Genomic DNA, 18457 nt, shown 5'->3' on the forward strand with positions numbered 1-18457 from the left:
TCCACATCAAACATAACAACACTTAATTCCAAATGTTGGAAAAATGCTTATCAACCCAATTCCTTTGACCAAACTAGAGGTCAGTTACTTTTCCTTTATAACACCTACCGAAATCCCAAAAGGCTAAAAATTTGAAAGGAAAAACTCCACAACTCGAATGTAACATTGTACTGTAGTAATAGATGACCCACCGTGACACCGTCTTTCCACTACACCGACACATATAACACCACCCCAATATCATTTAACCTCAATTAAAGAGATTGTCATATGTGAGGATCTTTCCACTGCAACCCAAGAAAAAAAAAAGATTTGTTGTGGGGCCTTAACTCTCTATAGATACTCCTCCAGGTGAAGGCTGGGTCATATCGGTCCTTTAGGGTACTACAAAATGAATGAAAATTGAAATATTTATTTTCAATCGCCAGCTCAATATGTCACAGCCTTCTTTGATTGGTTGATTGGAGTCAAGAAGATTGATTAAGGAGGCTACCAATTCTACCTCCCAGTCATAAAAATCAAGAAGAAATCTCACATGTCAACTCCTTGTCTCCTCCTTATTTTGTCTAAACAACATGGATTCTTCCCACTCTTCTCTTGCTACAGAGAAATAGTGCAAAAATATAAAAGCCACCTTCAAATGTTGATCACCACACCATCTGTCATGTCAGAATTGAAACTGACTATTAATACCAACATCAAACCGAGTTTACTGTAAGAACCTATCCAACCTCATTCTATTGCTCTTCGATAAACCACGACCATGCATTCTTGTTCTGTACTCCATCTATCCCATTCCTCACCATGCTTCATATTACCTTCCTTTATTAATGTGTCTCCCCCAGCCCAAAACACAATAACCATTTTCCTAAAAGAGCTTGGTTGTAAAAGGCAACCTTCCTAACACCAAAGCCCATTAGCATTAGGGGCATAGACTGCATCTCATCCCACCAAATGATGTTTAAACTCATCACCCATGCCACCCCATAGAAAATTACTCTGTAACCTCTCAATCCTGTTGGCCACACTAGATGGGAATGAATAAACAAAGGTGATTGGAGGGTAAGTTTGACAAAGTACTCTTCAATGGTGTTAGTCGCCCCCCTTTTGATAAGTGTAACATTTTCTATCCAGCTAACTGATGTTCCATCTTCTCTAGAATGGGTTCAGTAGGATCTAGTTTTCTCAAGTTCTTTTGGCATGTGAGTAGTTTGGTAGGTCCAATAAGATATTCCCATCATCATTTGTTGCATAATTGTGAATAATATTATGTACTCATGCATACTAACAGTTGTTCTCACATATGAATGTGTCTAGATAATTTTTTTCTGGCTTCTATATTTATTATTCATATATAGTCTCACATATGTGATCATTATTTGATTTTAGGTTGGTAATCGGTCCAGTGAGTTCCATCCAGACCTTAGAAGAGTAAGGCGTGAAGGCTCATATATTTATGAGGAATTTATGCCTACTGGAGGAACAGATGTCAAGGTTGTGGATCTTAATCTATTCTAATGCAGCATGAAACTTGTTTAATACATGTAAGAGAAGACCTAAAAAACCCAAATATAATGACTAAATAAAACTTTCACATTTGCAAAATTTTTTACTCCTAATGGTAATTTATCCCCCACCCCCCCCCCTCCCCCCCCCCCCCCCCCCCCCCCAAAAAAAAAAAAAGTTTTACTCTTAATGGTAGCTTCTTTTTTTAAATGTTTATACATATGTGTGTGTGTGTGACTATCTATGTAAATATATGCATTTACATGCATGTGGTCCAAATTATCTGGAGGAAGATTGGAATAGCCTACCAGGTGCTCTTTCACGCTTTGAATGCTTGTATATACTCTCTTTACATCTAGTTTGATGCTCTGATAAGTTTGTTGCAAAGGTAGGCAGTTACAACCAGTAGGCCTTAGAATTTATCCGCATCCAGCATATGATTCCAAATATTAATAAATTAGGAAATGGTTTTTTTCCCTTGCCACATGGCTTTCTGTTGACCCTTACTTGCCTCAATTTGCCATTGCTTGAATCTTTGTTTTTGTTTGTTTGTACGATGTTTCTCCAAAAAAAGAAAAAAGAAAAAAGATCCAATTAGTTGGTTTTAAATGATTTGTTTTTTTCACAAAATGAATCTCTTATGTCCTGTTTAATCCTGGCATTTATTTTTTCCAATGCTAGAGTCTATTCTCTACCATTTAATTGTTGTGTTATTATTATTTTTTAATTTTTCTTTTTACAAATGGTTGCCCGAGTAATGCCAGTGATTGTAGGTGTATACTGTTGGCACTGAATATGCACATGCAGAGGCAAGGAAGTCTCCTGTTGTTGATGGTGTTGTCATGAGAAATCCTGATGGGAAGGAAGTAAGTTGTACATATAACAGATTTTTGATTACCTGTACATCTTGCATGTAATTTGTACCCTTCTTTGCTTTCTGTTGCAACTATTACTGTCATTTGCATGTTAACCTAATCTTTGTCTATCAAGTTCTTTCTATCTTTTTAATTCTTCCGACAGTCAAATTTCTTGCATCTAGGAGGCATTCATGTCTGATGCCACTTAATATTTCAGTCAAATCTGTAAAAACATGAATGCTGGTAATTTTTTAGCTTAAAACCGGACCAGCAGATAATATTTTTGCAGGCAGCCCCGCCTTAATATTTGCAGTCAAATTTCTTGCATCTAGGAGGCATTCATGTCTGGTGCCACTTAATATATCAGTTGAATTTGTAAAAACGTGAATGCTGGTAGTTTTTTAGCTTAGAACCGGACCAGCAGATAATATTTTTGCAGGCAGCCCCACCTTAATAGAAGAATGGTTCAGTTGAGGTTGTTCATATTAGAGAAATCATATTTAGGTTAACATTATCACTTATCAAAAAAAAAAAAATTTAGGTTAACATTATCAATAAACTTTCGATTTCATAAGTCAAATGATTTAGGCAGTGGAGGGTGAGGTCTAGGTTCAAGATCCGTTGGGCACTTAACTTATCTATAAAAAAAATAAAAGAAGAGCTTGAAATGTTTTGGCCAATTGCAACTAATTCAAGTGGTTTTCCCAATGAGCAATGATATGGTTCCAGTTAAGGTCACAAGAAAGACTATATTTGGGGGGGGGTGGGGGGGAAGGCTCGCTAGAAGACAAAACTTGATGTTTAAGAATTAATTAAGTTAAGCTGAAAAAATGTCAAGAGCCTTGTAACTCAGTGGTATTGCTTGGTTTCCTTTATGAGGAGAATCAAGGTTCGAATCCTCCTCCACTTGTAACAATTAAATTATCAAAAAGTTAAGGAGAAAAACATTTATAATTTTGTGAAGTTCTTGCCTTCCTTTTTTGTTTTTTAGTATTTTTTTTTTTTTTTTATAAGTAAAAATGCTAGCAACAAAACAACTTGATAAAGTGGTAACTTGTGTTTTTTTGATATTGACAAAATACTATTTTGGTAGTAGTTAATTTGGTCCTTGTTATTTTCCACTTGTAGTCAATTTGGTTTCTATCATCAAATCATAACTTTTCTTGCATTTTCTTGCACTTTTTGGCAACCAAACGCATCAAATTTACCAATCTCCTAGTCCGGTAGACACACATATCAATTCAGCAACTAAAACGAACCCGGATTTGGACCCAGAATGATTGCAAATTGAAATAACATAGATCAAATTAATTGTAAGTTGAAAATAATAGGGACCAATTCAAGTGCTACCAAAACGTAGGGACCAAATTGACTTTTTAAGTTGTAAATAATAGGGACCAATTTAAGTGCTACCAAAATGTAGGAACCAAATTGACTATAAGTTGTAAATAATAGGGACCAAGTTAACTATTGCCAGAATGTAAGGACCAAATTGATTGTGATCCAACCAAATGGTATTTTCATCTTTTGATAATTTGATAGTTACCATGGGGAAATACTAAAATATAAGTAAATAATTTAATAAAGTAAAAAAGAACAAAAGATACAAAAAACAAAAAACAAATTGTAAAAGAACAAATTATATGAAAAACAAAAGTGGAATGAATACTTCCTGACACAAACATCCAATCATACAAAACTATAAAGAATAGAAATCTTATTTGATAAGTGCTAGGTGGAGGGTGAGGTCGATTTTACTACTCTCATGGTGCTCATATATTTGTGCCAACAAGAAGCAAACAAATCAATAATCATCCTTAGCATCTAAAAGAGAAAAAGACTAATGACAAAATCTGTCTTGCTACTAAACAATGAAGTAAAAGTTGATCTACCGCTTATCCACTTTCCTTACATGTGTACCACAAATCCTCAGTGGTTATGCCCATTTTTTAAAGATCGTCCACTCAATATCCCATACAACTGTCCTAGTCCAACAAAAAATGCAACCTTTTGTGGAATCTTTGTCCTTCAAACATTCTATTGTGGGAACCCAATATTCTCTTTTACTTTTAATGCTTCCTAGTAAGAAAAAACACCAAATTTACTAGATCCTGGATGGAAGCTGTTCAAAAGATAAAAAAATGTTGAAACAGATTCTAACTCCCCTTCTTGGAAAGCTTGAAAAGGTGAAAATAAAAAGGCTGGAGGGGGTTGGGTGGGGGGATTGGGGATTCCAATACTGTGTTTCCTGCTCCTCCAGCTTACGCAAATATGATGCAATAGAAGCTTTACAGCTATGAAAAAACAATTGGGAAATTGGTTTCACAAAGGAGAATCTTCACATTGTAAACCCAAAATTGAACTTGAGCACAATTTGATAAATCCCAACTGCATCTATTACCTTTCTAATAAGCATGATTACTTGTCTCCATGACTGATCTTGTTCAACCCCATCTCTTTAAAGCCATTTCCCTAATAAGGTTTGGACATAACTTCCTTACGTCCAAACCAACAGCCTTTATAGGAGAATAAACCTTGTCCCGACCATTATATTAAATTTAAATTTCTTGCCATCCCACTTAATTGATTTTGGTGTCCTTTATGCGTTTGCATGGTGTTATTCATATAATGAACATAGTATGTACATGTATTCACTATTAATGTTTGCCTAAATTAGAAAACATCTACTGTTTCATTTAACCTTAGTTGTTCAATTGAATTTAAATCTTTAATTGTTGACCGTAATGTATAATCTCCATTACAAAACACTGTACTATGTACATATATAGATTGGCCGAATCTAACTGCAATTTAGTGTTACCCTTACAATCTTCATATCATGTTGTACAATCCAAAAGGTACACTTTTTTTCCTTATTATATATTGCGGTTAAGAGCCTTTGTAGCTCAACTAGTTGCCTCCTCCTGGTGTTTCCAATGGAGACATCTAGGGTTCAAATCCCTCCTTCTCAGTTGCAACTATCGAATAATAAAAAAAAGAATGCAATATTTTGTAGCCACAAAAAAATTTAGATTTATCATACTGCATTCTGGGGCAAGCAGCCTTTCATATGATCCTCATTGTGTTCTCATGAAAATCTTTCACTTTTTCTAGGTGTTGTCACTAGATTAAGTGCTTCTGATTCCAAAGTTGACTCTTTCTTTGTACTCTATTGACACCTACATATCATTTTAAACTAGCTATTTTGTTTTAGTGCACATCTTATTCTTAAGGGAACCTGTTCTTTCTGTCATCATAAATATATAGCCTTGTCTCAGTTTTATATTTTATCCTGTTCACAAACTCTATCTAGAATTATTTCTTCAAATGGATTATGCAAACTTGAAAGAAATTTGTGTTGTGAATGATTGGCATTCCAAATTTCAGAATCAAAATATCTGAAGTGCATGCCCAGTTACTGAAACCTACTAAGAACCTGCTACTTTTTTGTGGTTTATTTTAATACTCGTAAAAGAGTGATGTTTGAAACATATGTTTATTATTTTGTTTGACAGGTGAGGTATCCCGTGTTATTGACACCTACTGAGAAGCAAATGGCAAGAGATGTTTGCATTGCATTTAGGCAAGCGGTATGATGTGTGGATGTGGTAACAAGTAATTAGTACCTTGTTCCAAGGCATTATTGTTATTTTTTATTTATGATCATTTTTATTTCTGAGACATTCACTATAGGCTGGTTTCCTTTTTTCTTTTTTCTTTTTAATTGTTTGTGATTGCCAGTATATATATTTATCTGGTCATGCCATGATGATCCCAAGAAATAGTAGTTGCTGTTAAATTGTTATTTGGATAATTAGTCATTCAACTTTGCTAATGAATTTTTCCAAATTGACAGGCTCAATTTATTAGCCAGATCTTGGATTTATTAATTTTTATTTGGGATGTTAAATTGCCAACTATTTATCATATCTGGATTTTGGAATGTAACATTGATAGGAGTTGAAGCTTATTTGTTGAACTTGGTTTGGCTTTTGACTCCTTTTTCATGTGTGGCACCTCTTTTAAACCCTAGTTGACTTTCTTTGTTCACCCATGTATATACTTCACTTGCTTAATTGTTTTGTGTGGGCATCCTGCCATGTTATTTTTGTAAAAACAAAGAGATAATTTCTCTAGTATTTGTGAGAGATAGTTTGGGTGTATTTGGGTTTTGGTTTCTTGAGAGAGCATTTGTGCTACCTTTGTAATTTCCTTATTTTCTTAGTGAAAACATTCTTCTTGGCACAGCCCGTGGAATTAAACAATTTTCTGAACCACGTAAATTTAGTATGTTCTTTTCGAGCGTGCTTGTTAATCTGTTTTTGTTTCTGTTATAGGTTTGAATCTTGGGAGTGCCATTTCACAACACTATCCTATTTTAAAGTCTTATCATTTGAACTCTCTAGATTTGTTGGGCTCTTTTGAGTTCTAAAAGTTGGGATGATAAGATGTCTTTGGTTTCAACTGGCTGTATGTGAGTGGGTTCTATGAATATAACTGAACTTTACATGGTTATTCTAGTGTACCATGGTACTATGAATTTACAGAAAACCAATTTACATCCAGTTCAAATCATGTATAAGAATCATTAATCCTTAAAATTTCATGGTTCAATATGAAATGCATAAATGCGAACACACATACACACTGCATTGAGAAATCACTTTCTTGTTAAATGATTTATACCTTGGGTGAATTTATAAGTTGTTCTTGTTACTTGCAGGTTTGTGGGTTTGATCTCTTGCGTTGCGAGGGACGTTCATATGTTTGTGATGTGAATGGGTGGAGCTTTGTTAAAAACTCTCACAAGTAATCCTTCTTTTCCTCCTCCCCCTCTCAAATATCATAATGATTTAAGGGGGCACTCAGTTCTTTATTGCCAGCATGATTCCAACATGAATTATTTATTTATTTTTTTAATGGTAAATATCTGTATGAAACATTCTCCTAATCTAATAACAATTCTTACATCAAGTATAGTTGACTTCTATCTCACTTGTAGCATACCATTGTAATATATATATGTATATATTTATTTTTTTTTTGATAGGTAATAAAGATTATATTCAAAAACACTACCTTATGCAAAAAAACATAAGGCAGAGAGAAAAATACAAAGGGAAAAGAAAGAGTGTAAAGATAAAGAAAATGAAAGATACTAAGTACATAGGAGGGAGCTAAGGAACATAGGGAGAGAATCACTAGAGGTGAGTCCCCACGCCCTAGACCAGACAAACAAAGTGCCACTGAAGGAGGCCAATAGCTGGTCATCCGAACTATCCATGTCCTCAAATGTCCTCCTATTTTGCTCCCTCCAAAGACACCACATCAAGCATAATGGATAGTTCATTGAAAGGATGTAGCTTTTCTGATAAGTAAGAAAACATTTTATTGAGAAAAGACTACTTCATTGAAAGGATGTAGCTGCCAAAAAAGTATGTACAAACAACAAAGGCAAAAAGAAATCGTGTACAAGAAGAAAGAGAATCTATAAACATCTGAATGGAATCCCTAGAAGTGAATCCCCATACACAAGACTAATCAAATAGAGCCCTGCAAATATAGCTATGAGCTGATCCCTAGTGTGCTCTATATCTTTGAATTTACAAGCATTACACTCTCTCCAAATAATCCACACGACACATTGTGGTACTAAATTCCAAATATTTGATCAGTGCTTCCCTAAGCAGTTCCTCCATCCTGCCAATAGATCAATAACCCTCTTTGGTAGAACCCAAGCAATGCCAAACGATCTAAGAGCAAAACTCCATAACTAGGAAACCGCCCCATAATGAAGCAAGAGATGATAACATTCTCCCCACTACACCAGCATAAGCAGCACCAATCCACAATTATGACGCCCATTCTCCTCAAATCATCACCTGTGAGAATTGTTCCCCATGTTGCTGTCCAAGCACAGAAAGACAGTTGACGTGGAGCCTTCACACCCCAAATGCTTTTCCATGGAAAAGTAGTAGAGCTAGATCCCTTCAGCACACCATAAAAAGAGCATATGTCAAAATCTCCATTCTTCTTCAATCTCCACCATAGCTTATCCCCAACCTCATTTGGAGGAATTTGTGACTCCAAAAAGTGAAGAAAGGCCCCCACTAACTCCATCTCCCAATCATTAAAATCACGTCAAAACCTTACATCCCAACTCCACCTTTCCTCCACAATCTGACTCCCCAAAAAATTTGCCATGAACACCTCCCTATTCGTAGCATTCTTAAATAAAATCGGCAAAGTTACTTTCAGCAGCTGATCCCCACACTAGCTATCATGCCAAAACTGGACCCTACTCCCCAACCCAATCTCAAAATGTATAAACTTACTAAAACTCTCCCACCCATCTGAATACTCTGCCATTAACCACAACCATATGAACCCCTGCAGCCCCCCCATTCCTCCCAAATTTCAACACTATCACACACGTCCACAAATGTGTCTCCTCAACCCCATACTGCCACAACCTCTTTCCTTGTAGAGCTTTATTAAAGGTAGTGATTTTCCTAATCCCCAACCCACCACATGCAATAGGAGAACATCCCTTGTCCCACCCATTGTAAGATATGTTTTCGAAATAATTTGAAAGAATTCATCTGCATTTGCTATTATTCACAAGCACGTGCTGAATAGTTCAACTAAGTCATTTTTGTTTTAACTGAGTTATCTTCTTAACTGTGGAAATTGCTTTCGTTTCTTTGTTGTGAAAAGTACACTTGGTTTCACCTTCCACATGCAGGTATTATGATGATACTGCTTGTGTGTTGAGGAAGATGTTTTTAGATGCCAAAGCTCCTCATCTTTCTACAACGATTCCACCAACTTTACCATGGAAAGTCACTGAACAAGTCCAGCCTTCTGAGGGATTAACTCGTCAGGGAAGTGGGATTATTGGCACATTTGGGCAATCTGAGGAGCTACGTTGTGTAATTGCCATTATTCGTCAGTATGTTGCATTTCCCTCAGTATCATTACTTGGATTAGTTGATTCTTTGTTTTCCCTTCTGATCTCTATTTAAATTTTGTAGTGGTGATAGAACTCCCAAACAGAAGGTGAAGTTGAAGGTTACTGAGGAAAATCTGTTAAACTTGATGCTGAAATACAATGGGGGACGGCCTAGGGCTGAGGTAATTATTTTTACATCCTCTTATTTTGTTTTACTTTATATTGGATAACTTAAATACTTATGGATTGCTTATTCTGCAGACAAAACTTAAAAGTGCTGTCCAGTTGCAAGATTTGTTGGATGAAACACGAATGCTGGTACCTCGCAATAGGTATCATTCTGCATTTAGAAATTTCTCTAGTTGAATTTTTTGTAATTAATGGATGAAATTCACCTGTGCCTGTGCTCCTGCCAAAAGAAATGTTCACTGATACAAATTTTTAAAATGTATGGTGTAGTTGCCTTCAAAAAATGAAATGATTCAGTAGCTTCAGAATATATGTTCTGCTCTTGGCAAAAGTTCTTTATTATGTATGTATTTTTTAAAGTGATTATTAGCATAGTAATCTCTAGTCAATAGGAAACTGTACTGTTATGCTTGCAATTTTTAAGAAATTTTTTTTTGATAATTCAATAATTACAACAGGGGAGAGGGATTTGAACCCTGGATGTCATAGACATACCAAGAGGTGCCAACCAATTGAGCTGCAACACTCATGGCAAATTTTTAATAAATGCAATGCTTCATATTGTTATATATTCAAATAGGTTACAGGAAACATAAGAGTAGACATATTTGTGTTTTACTCCTGTCATTTATAAGGTTGGGAGAGATCCTTGAGATTTTCTCCATCATACAAAGGACATAAATTGAGTGTAAATGAAGATATGAAATACCATTCCTCAAAGGGAACTGTTCCTATTGGAACTGTCAGAGGCTTGGAAGTATGAAGGGTCTTACTTTTTGGTCAGCCAATAGCTTACAACTGATGCAGTGAATTCTTGTAAAATTGAGAAAGTCATTCATAACCTCAGATATGGCTTGAGTTTGTAGCTAAGAATAAGTAAATGTGATTTCTATTTAAAACTTGTAACCAATTTTGCACCTCATTAGATACTGAGATGTGAAGGTTCTATATTAATGAACCAACACATAATCTTAAGAGGGGTTGATACCCTGCCCCAATTTAATTGTATTTTTTCGTTAGGAAAGCTGCCTTTCTGGAACTAAGATGCCAGAGCACAGTGACAGATAGGAACAGGATCAACAGTGGGTGTTAAAGCTTAGAGATTTTAACCCGTGAGCACACAAATCACAAAAACATATAGTTTCTCCCCCAATCCTTTTGAAGAAATTATTGAGGTCCAGAGTGTCTTGAGATTACCTAAATAATTATATCATATTTATGATTTAAATAACCATATTATATATTGTTTAAAATGGAACAGCAAGTAGATGCTTTATTTTGTTACCCTGTATACCAAACAAAGGATGCAGCCTAGTGGTTAGCGGTCAAGCACTCCTGGCAGGTGGCAGCATTTTTTTTTCTCTTTTTAAGCGTAAAGATGTGTCATTAATAAGAATGTGGTCAAATCCTTGCTGCATTAGTAAGACTTTTGTGAATCCCACAGATTCCACTCTCCACCAATTTAAAAGGGTCGCATCAATTCAACCTTTTGTGAAAGGAATTGTGTATCCTAGTTTTGGATAAATATTTGGCATAAGTGTGTCAAACATATGCATTACTAGAGAAGTGATAAGAGCAGAAACTAGAAAAGGATTCCATTCCCGGGTTAACTTCCCCAAAAGTACCAAAATGGCTGTTTGGTTTTTGTTTTTGTTTTTGTTTTGTTTTGTTTTGTTTTGTTTTTTTTTTGTTTTTTTTGTTTTTTTTTTAATTCTTGAGATAGGAAATATCCTATTTGCTAGTTTATTCCTATTTTGAAAAAATAGCAATGGTTCTGAATTAATGATGACTATTTTCACTATCTAGACCAGGTCGCGAAAGTGATAGTGAAGCCGAAGACTTTGCTCATGCTGAAAAGCTTCTTCAAGTCAAAGCCGTGCTTGAGGAGGTTATCTTCTTTCACTTCAAGTTATTCACATATAGTCATTTTTCTTATGTTAGTCATAAGTGCATTGCATCTACAGTGGATTTAGTTGTCATGCACTAACTAAAAGTTAGGAAAAAAAACCTTTTTATTTATTTAAATTTTCACCAAAATAGCAGCAGTTTGACTTCAAGTTAACTTTCAACATTTTTCTCAAAGTAAAAAAATCATTTTGATTTTAGAGATTAACTAGTTATATAATTGAAGTTGGATTATAATTCCTCAACTTGAGCTGAGGTGACAACACTGCACATGATATAATGACTGGATAGTCACTACATGCCTAAATATTTGGATCATCTTCCGTCCGAGATTCATATCATCCTTATATTCTGCTTTCAGTATTGTAATTTTTTTTTGTGTGACCAGAAAGGACATTTTAGCGGTATTTATAGGAAGGTTCAACTAAAGCCACTAAAGTGGGTTAAAGTCACAACAAGTAATGATGAAGGGGAGGAAGAACGACCTGTTGAAGCTCTGATGGTACTCAAATATGGGGGTGTTCTTACGCATGCTGGCAGAAAGCAGGTGATTATAATCAATACATCATGCATATGTTTCTGTATTTTGATTAGTCTTAGCAGATATAAGGAATACTCCAGTGATATTGTTGCTAAGATGTACACTTACATAAAATTTTTCCTGTTACACATGTATAAACAATTTGTTCAATCTCTTAGATTTAATTTTGCGTCTCACTTCTTTGCAGGCTGAAGAACTGGGTAGATATTTCCGAAATAATATGTATCCAGGTTATAGTCATGGATCTTTCTCATTTTAATTTAAACTGTTCTTATTCTTCTCAACTTTGCGTTAGCTAATTCAAACTGCATTGATGTATGAAGAGGCAGTTGATTCATTTCAACTGTTTTTTTAATACCTTTTCGCATACCAATTCTGTTCCTTCAAGGGTGGTGCAGGAGCCCTTATAACCTATAAGTTAAAACTAGACCATGGATTTTGGAGAACTTTTAGATGATTTGGATTCATGAGATCTCCTCCAATTGTTTGAGTTTGCTATTCATCCCTGCAGCCAGTCATGTTAGTTCCCAATGAGTATGACTTAATTATGATGATGTAGCTCATTGTAACTTCTCATGGGTGTGTATCATCTTTGATTTGTTGTCCATGGTTGGTGACCATGACATGATCCACTCCAATCAATCCTGTCACTACATATTTTCTAGTGCCACTTTCATAAACTTTGGGTATTATTCTGTCTCAATGAATACACGTCTTTGTTTAGTTGAGAAACTTTGTACTATTGTCCTTGTGAGCGTATCTTGATGAAGTTTTATACTAGTGCAGGTGAAGGGACTGGCCTACTTCGCCTCCATAGTACATATCGTCATGATCTTAAAATTTACAGCTCTGATGAGGGTCGTGTGCAGGTATAGTCATTTTGTTGCTCATATGGCTATATAATTGTTAGAACTATGATTAAATGATTAAATTCACCATTTCTTAACAGTTTAAACTTTTGGAAGAATTGGTAATTTATCAATAGTAAATCTATGCTTGTATTATTGTCTTCTTACTTTAGTGTTTTCCTGTCCTCCCATGATTCTCGGCCTAATTTTCCAGTGTTTATGATCACTACTTTTGACTTTGGCATCATTTATAATTTACATTATTTACTTGGAAGTTGGAATTCATTGGCAGATGTCTGCAGCTGCATTTGCCAAAGGCCTTCTTGACCTAGAAGGGGAGTTGACACCAATCCTGGTCTGTAGCCTTTTCCTAGAGAGAGTTTGACTGCTTGTGGAGGTTTAGGTTTAATGACTGACTTTGTCACCTATTCAGGTTTCACTTGTCAGCAAGGACTCCTCTATGTTGGATGGACTAGATAATGCCAGTATTGAGATGGAAGAAGCGAAGGTTTGTTTTGCTTCTATACCTAAGTTACACATGACTTTTTGCATATCATATTATTGTCATCATTATTTCTGTGGGAAAGGATGGTCTCTTCTGCATCTACTGGTTTCATTTAGTATTTAAAGATAATTAGATTAATAAGAGAGCTTTAAATGGGCTTCTATAATCTTTATTACCTGGATAGCTGGTCTCTACAAGGTTAAATAGGCTTGTTATGATCATACACATCTCTTTCCTCAGACTGTTCTTCCAGCATAGAGTTCCTTGTTTCTCTTAGAATAGCCTCTTGATCTCTTTGCCTTTTGCCCTTTTTTGTTCCTTTGTGTTCATCATTGTGAACTCGTTTTTTTTAATACTCCCTCCGTCTCAAATTGTTTGGCCTACTTAGAAAATCCCAATTATTTAGGGAGACATCATTAACTACCTTATCTCTTAAAAAAAAGTTAGAAATTTCCTAAATTACCCTTAAATAAATTTATCAAAAAATTATTTAATTTGAATAAAGATGGCATGAATAGTGGATTTCAAAATTTAGGTTTTTAATTTTTTTTTAATTAAAAAAATGCTCCTACAAATAAATTAAGGGCATAAAGGGAATGTTAATAAATTAATGGTGTTTGACTTTTCAAACAGGACATAATTTTGGGACATCCCAAAATGGAATACAGGCCAAACAATTTGGGACAGAGGGAGTATTATTTTTGTCAATAAAACTACTCTCATTACCTATCCAAAAAAAAATCTATTTACCACAAGTTGTAGATTATGAAATTTGCCATGCATTTGAGAAGCAGCATTGGTTCAGTGGTTACTATTTATATAAACACTTATTTTACTCCATTTTGAAGGGTTAGAGAATTCCATTAATGAGCTTAAGGCTACCTTCTTTGGTTCCCTAATGAAAGAAGGTAGCCTCAAGCTCACTTCATTAAGCCACTGATCCTAACAGTGATTATTTTCTATTGTTGGGGTCAGGCTGAACAAACTTGGTTTTGCAAAGCCATGCTTCTGGATTTTGGCATCTTCAAAGCTTTAACCATTGTTATACTATGTTCTGAACCTATAAGTGATTTCTTCCCCCATTTTTCACATTTAATTCTTTTCAGGGTATGTTGCATGATATAATAACTTCTGTTGCAAAGACAGTCCAAAACAATGGATCATCCGAACTTCCCTGGATGGTTGATGGAGCCGGACTTCCTTCTAATGCATCTGAACTTCTTCCAAAATTGGTAATCACACGGTCTAAGTGAATTAATGCTGAAGTCCCCCTTTTTTTTTTTTTTTTTTTTTTTTTTTTTTTTTTTTTTCAGGCTATAAGTATTTTCCAAGATGAATGAAATAAAAAGATTTCATTGCAAGCACCTTTATCTGACCGAGTTGAAATTATTTAGTACTTTGTAAGGGCCTGTTTGAATTGAGGGGAGAAGGAGGGGGAGTGGAGGGGAGTAGAGTAGAGTTAGCTAAAAATAGGCTAATTTTGAGCCAAATCTACTCTACTCTCCCTCCCTCCCCTCAATCCAAACGGACCATAACAGTTCACACTCTAACATGATTAATGGGTCCTCTATGGACTCCACATGTGGGGCCCACTTATGTCAGGGATGAGTGTATGTGGAATAATCTCCACTGACAATAAGGCTCTAATGGTGAATTTTATTTTTATTTTTAATTTAATTTTTTTTGCTTTTACCTTTCTTTTATGTTCATTATTTATTTTGTTTAATTAAGCTTGTTTTTCCATTATTGCATTATTTCAAGTTGCACCATCAGTTTGCTTGTTTGTTGCGTATTTTTAATCCATGTTTCATTTGATATTGCATTGCTAGAAATGATGAAATATCTATATCCACCTTGTAATAACGAAATCAAAGTTGTCAATTCCATTCTAGCAACCATTTGGATTTGTCTATTTTAACTATTTATTTCGGTACCGGTGTATTTTGGCATATTATTTCGTAGTTGTTGCTAATTATATATATATATATATATATCAATGTTGTTAAAGCACACTTATAGATCAAAGCTCAAAGCCCTAAGGTTTAAGCACTTTGGCATGCTTTTTGGCACTTTTTGAAGAAGCACAAAGCATGCCTAGGCACATTTGTTTGTTTGTTTTTTATTTTTTGGGGCTAACAAATATATGAATTGTTAAAATTAATTGCTTAATCTTGAATAAAATGATTTGGACTATTGATTTATCATACAAGCTTTTTTTTTGATAAGTAATGAAAATTTTATTGAGAGAATTATCATAAAAACATTATTCTTAAGGTTTTAGATATATGTTGATTGAACCATATACTTTATTTGATCATAACTATCAAAGTGATGTATTTTTATAAAGTATGAGAGTTTAAAATGTTATGTTTAAACATTCTATGACTAGATTATTATCTTGTTCTTCATTAACTGTTTTTAAATCCACTTAATAAAAACCTTATGAAATAGAAATAACTTAAAATTTGAGCTTACAAATTTCATACAAAGTGTAAAATGTATAACTATTTTGAATTTTTATTTTTTAGCATTATATGTTATAATATTTCTATTAGAGGTTTTTATATATTATCAGTGCTGGTAAATAAATACACCTAATTCTTCATCTTATGTAGTTAGATCATATCAAAGTATCAATTCAAAACAACATAATACAGATTCTTAACATCACCATTAAATACAAGGAGGTCATTACATAACAAGGAGCCCATTAATTTAGGATGAATCAATAACTTAGCATAATTGGACCAAAATTCAAATTTCAAATTAAATATTCAAATTCAATTTTCATATTCTAAGAAGGTTTTGTTGTGTGTGTGTGTGTGTATATATATATATAAAAGAACATTTTGTTCACATATCGGCTGGAATCACCATAGCAGCCGAAATTAGCAAAATGGACTGATATTGGTGCAATGGACCAGAATTTAGGCCAAGGTGGTGTACAGGTGATTTGTACCTACCGGTTAATTAATCAGAACAGAATTGTTTGACCATTCTAGCCAGAACAAAATGGAATTGGTGACTTAGGATGGAATACTTTTTCTAGGATGCTGGAAGATTTACGGGTTGATTCCTATTTGAGAAACAATGTGTCTTCTGCTTGTATTTTAGAAGTCATGCAGTTACATTATGCAAAATGTACTAATCTTATCTTTTTCTAATGAGAATCAAGATCAATTGATTGAGAACTTGAACTAGAATTGCATTAAAATTAAGAATTAAAGCTGGAATTACAGAGAAACTGGAGAAACAAGTTTCAGTCCAGGTCTGAAACTAAATTTCACATCAAAAACTTATTGTACTCTTACATAGCAAGCCTGTTTGTAATCTTTAACTATTAGGAAATAAAGTAGCTAATAGTTACATAGGTCAAAGCTGTAATTAAAGAGGATACATGGCAGATATGAGAAGTCAAAATAAGCGGCCTGCTGGCTGCCCTAAGAGGTCAGAAAGGGTGGCTGGCTGTTTGGCTTGTAGAGGGTGGCTGGTTGTCAGTCCTAATGGTAGAGGGGAGGTTGGTTGGCTGGCCTAAGGATAGAGGGTGGCTGCATCAATTTCCCCTTATGCTTATGGTGCAGTTTATTAACTCTTGTCAACTTGCAACAAGTGATAATTTTGCATTTGCAAGGAAAATGATTTTACAGCCTTTATTCATTATGTACTTATATTTTGATTATATATCTTGCAAATAGGTGCAATTGACTAAGAAGGTCACTGAACAAGTAAGACTACTTGCCAGTGATGAAAAACGTACAGAGGAAAATGAAGTGATTCCACCTTCACCTTATGACCAAGCAAGGGCACTTGGTAAAACCAACATTGATGTTGATCGCATTGCTGCTGGGTTACCCTGTGGTAGCGAGGGATTCCTCTTGATGCACGCCCGTTGGAGAAAGCTTGAAACAGACTTGTACAATGAACGTAAAGAGTAAGTAATCTGACATTACTGACTTATTGTAATTGTATTTGGAGTTTAAATTCTACAAGTGATTGCTTGCACTATTTTCTTTTTGCTATGTGGTATGAATTCTGTGAATATTTTAAATTTTTTAATTTCTTGGAAGAGCTGCGTTTAAATTTTTGACAATTCAAAATCTAAAAAATATGACTAAGAGCATTTGCATTGGTCAATGTAAAATTGAAAGGGGTCAATTTTGCACATCCAACCCCCAAAACAAACCCTCATTAGTTAAGCGAAAATTGTGTAAATTCTCATTTTTACTACAATAACCATGGAATATCCATGGTCATTGTTTACATGCAAATTTATATTTTTTATTCTTTTCTTCTCTCTCTTCGTACCAGACCTGCTTCTCCTTCGTCTTCCCCCTTTGTAGCAGACAGCCACCCCTACCCAACCGCAAAACCACCACCTGACCTGGCCTCAGCCAACACCTGACCCAGCCAAAAAATACCAACTCGGAAATTGGAAATCAAGCCCAAAATCATTACCAGCAAAATCAAACCCAAACCAAAATCAACCCAAACCCAAACTCGGAAATCATTACCAGAAATATCAAAACCAAAATTAACCTAAATCCAATGAATTGGAAAACCCAAAATAAAACCATCAACAGAAAACCCGTAACCCAAACCCAAACCTGGTTGGCATCATGGCAGCCCAACAGTGGCAGAATGTCTGAACTCGGTGCCGTTGATGAGCTCCAACACACAGAGAGAGAGAGAGAGAGATTTCTTCTGGTCTTTGCTGCTCTTGCTGGTGGTTGCAGCAGTGGAGGGAATTTGTGAGAGGGAAAGAGTGAGAGATGTGGAGTGGTTTGCTTTGAGTGATGGGGTTTGGGATGAGAGAGAGCTGAGAGGAGACAGAGAGGTTTGAGAGAAAGAAACTAGGAAAGAGAGAAATAACGGGAAAAGGGATGAAATTAATAATTAAAAAAGATTGAAAAATGAATATTTAAATAAAATACAACGTATAATAGATAATCTGATGTGGGTGTTTTTGAAAAGTGGTTGTGTAAAATAGAAAAAGTAGGTTCTTATGCTAAAATAGATAGAAATTTCTACACAAGCTGATTTGAATGCTCTAACACTTTAATGAGATATGTTGGACTATTTTATATTTGGTTGAAAGAGAAATGATTGCTGAGATCAGTGTTCTAATTGTTCATTATGATGGACTGATATTGTGGA

General features: G+C 34.9%; 1 protein-coding gene across 7 annotated transcripts in view; it reads left to right on the forward strand.

Annotated features, from left to right (window-relative positions):
• LOC111992363 (inositol hexakisphosphate and diphosphoinositol-pentakisphosphate kinase VIP1) overlaps positions 1 to 18457 on the forward strand; it is a 34396-nt gene that overhangs the window by 5638 nt on the left and 10301 nt on the right. For 6 of the 7 annotated variants that reach the window (XM_065765842.1, XM_065765841.1, XM_065765844.1 and 3 more), the window contains exons 9-23: positions 1390 to 1494; positions 2280 to 2372; positions 5879 to 5953; positions 7087 to 7172; positions 9109 to 9315; positions 9398 to 9497; positions 9577 to 9647; positions 11311 to 11392; positions 11798 to 11956; positions 12138 to 12180; positions 12737 to 12819; positions 13091 to 13153; positions 13232 to 13306; positions 14410 to 14535; positions 16999 to 17234. In XM_065765842.1, the coding sequence (XP_065621914.1) occupies positions 1390 to 1494; positions 2280 to 2372; positions 5879 to 5953; positions 7087 to 7172; positions 9109 to 9315; positions 9398 to 9497; positions 9577 to 9647; positions 11311 to 11392; positions 11798 to 11956; positions 12138 to 12180; positions 12737 to 12819; positions 13091 to 13153; positions 13232 to 13306; positions 14410 to 14535; positions 16999 to 17234 (1604 nt within the window). The other variant, XM_065765848.1, reaches the window with a different exon arrangement.

Source organism: Quercus suber, unplaced genomic scaffold (assembly GCF_002906115.3).
Source record: "Quercus suber isolate HL8 unplaced genomic scaffold, Cork oak 2.0 scaffold_658, whole genome shotgun sequence".
NCBI lineage: Eukaryota > Viridiplantae > Streptophyta > Magnoliopsida > Fagales > Fagaceae > Quercus > Quercus suber.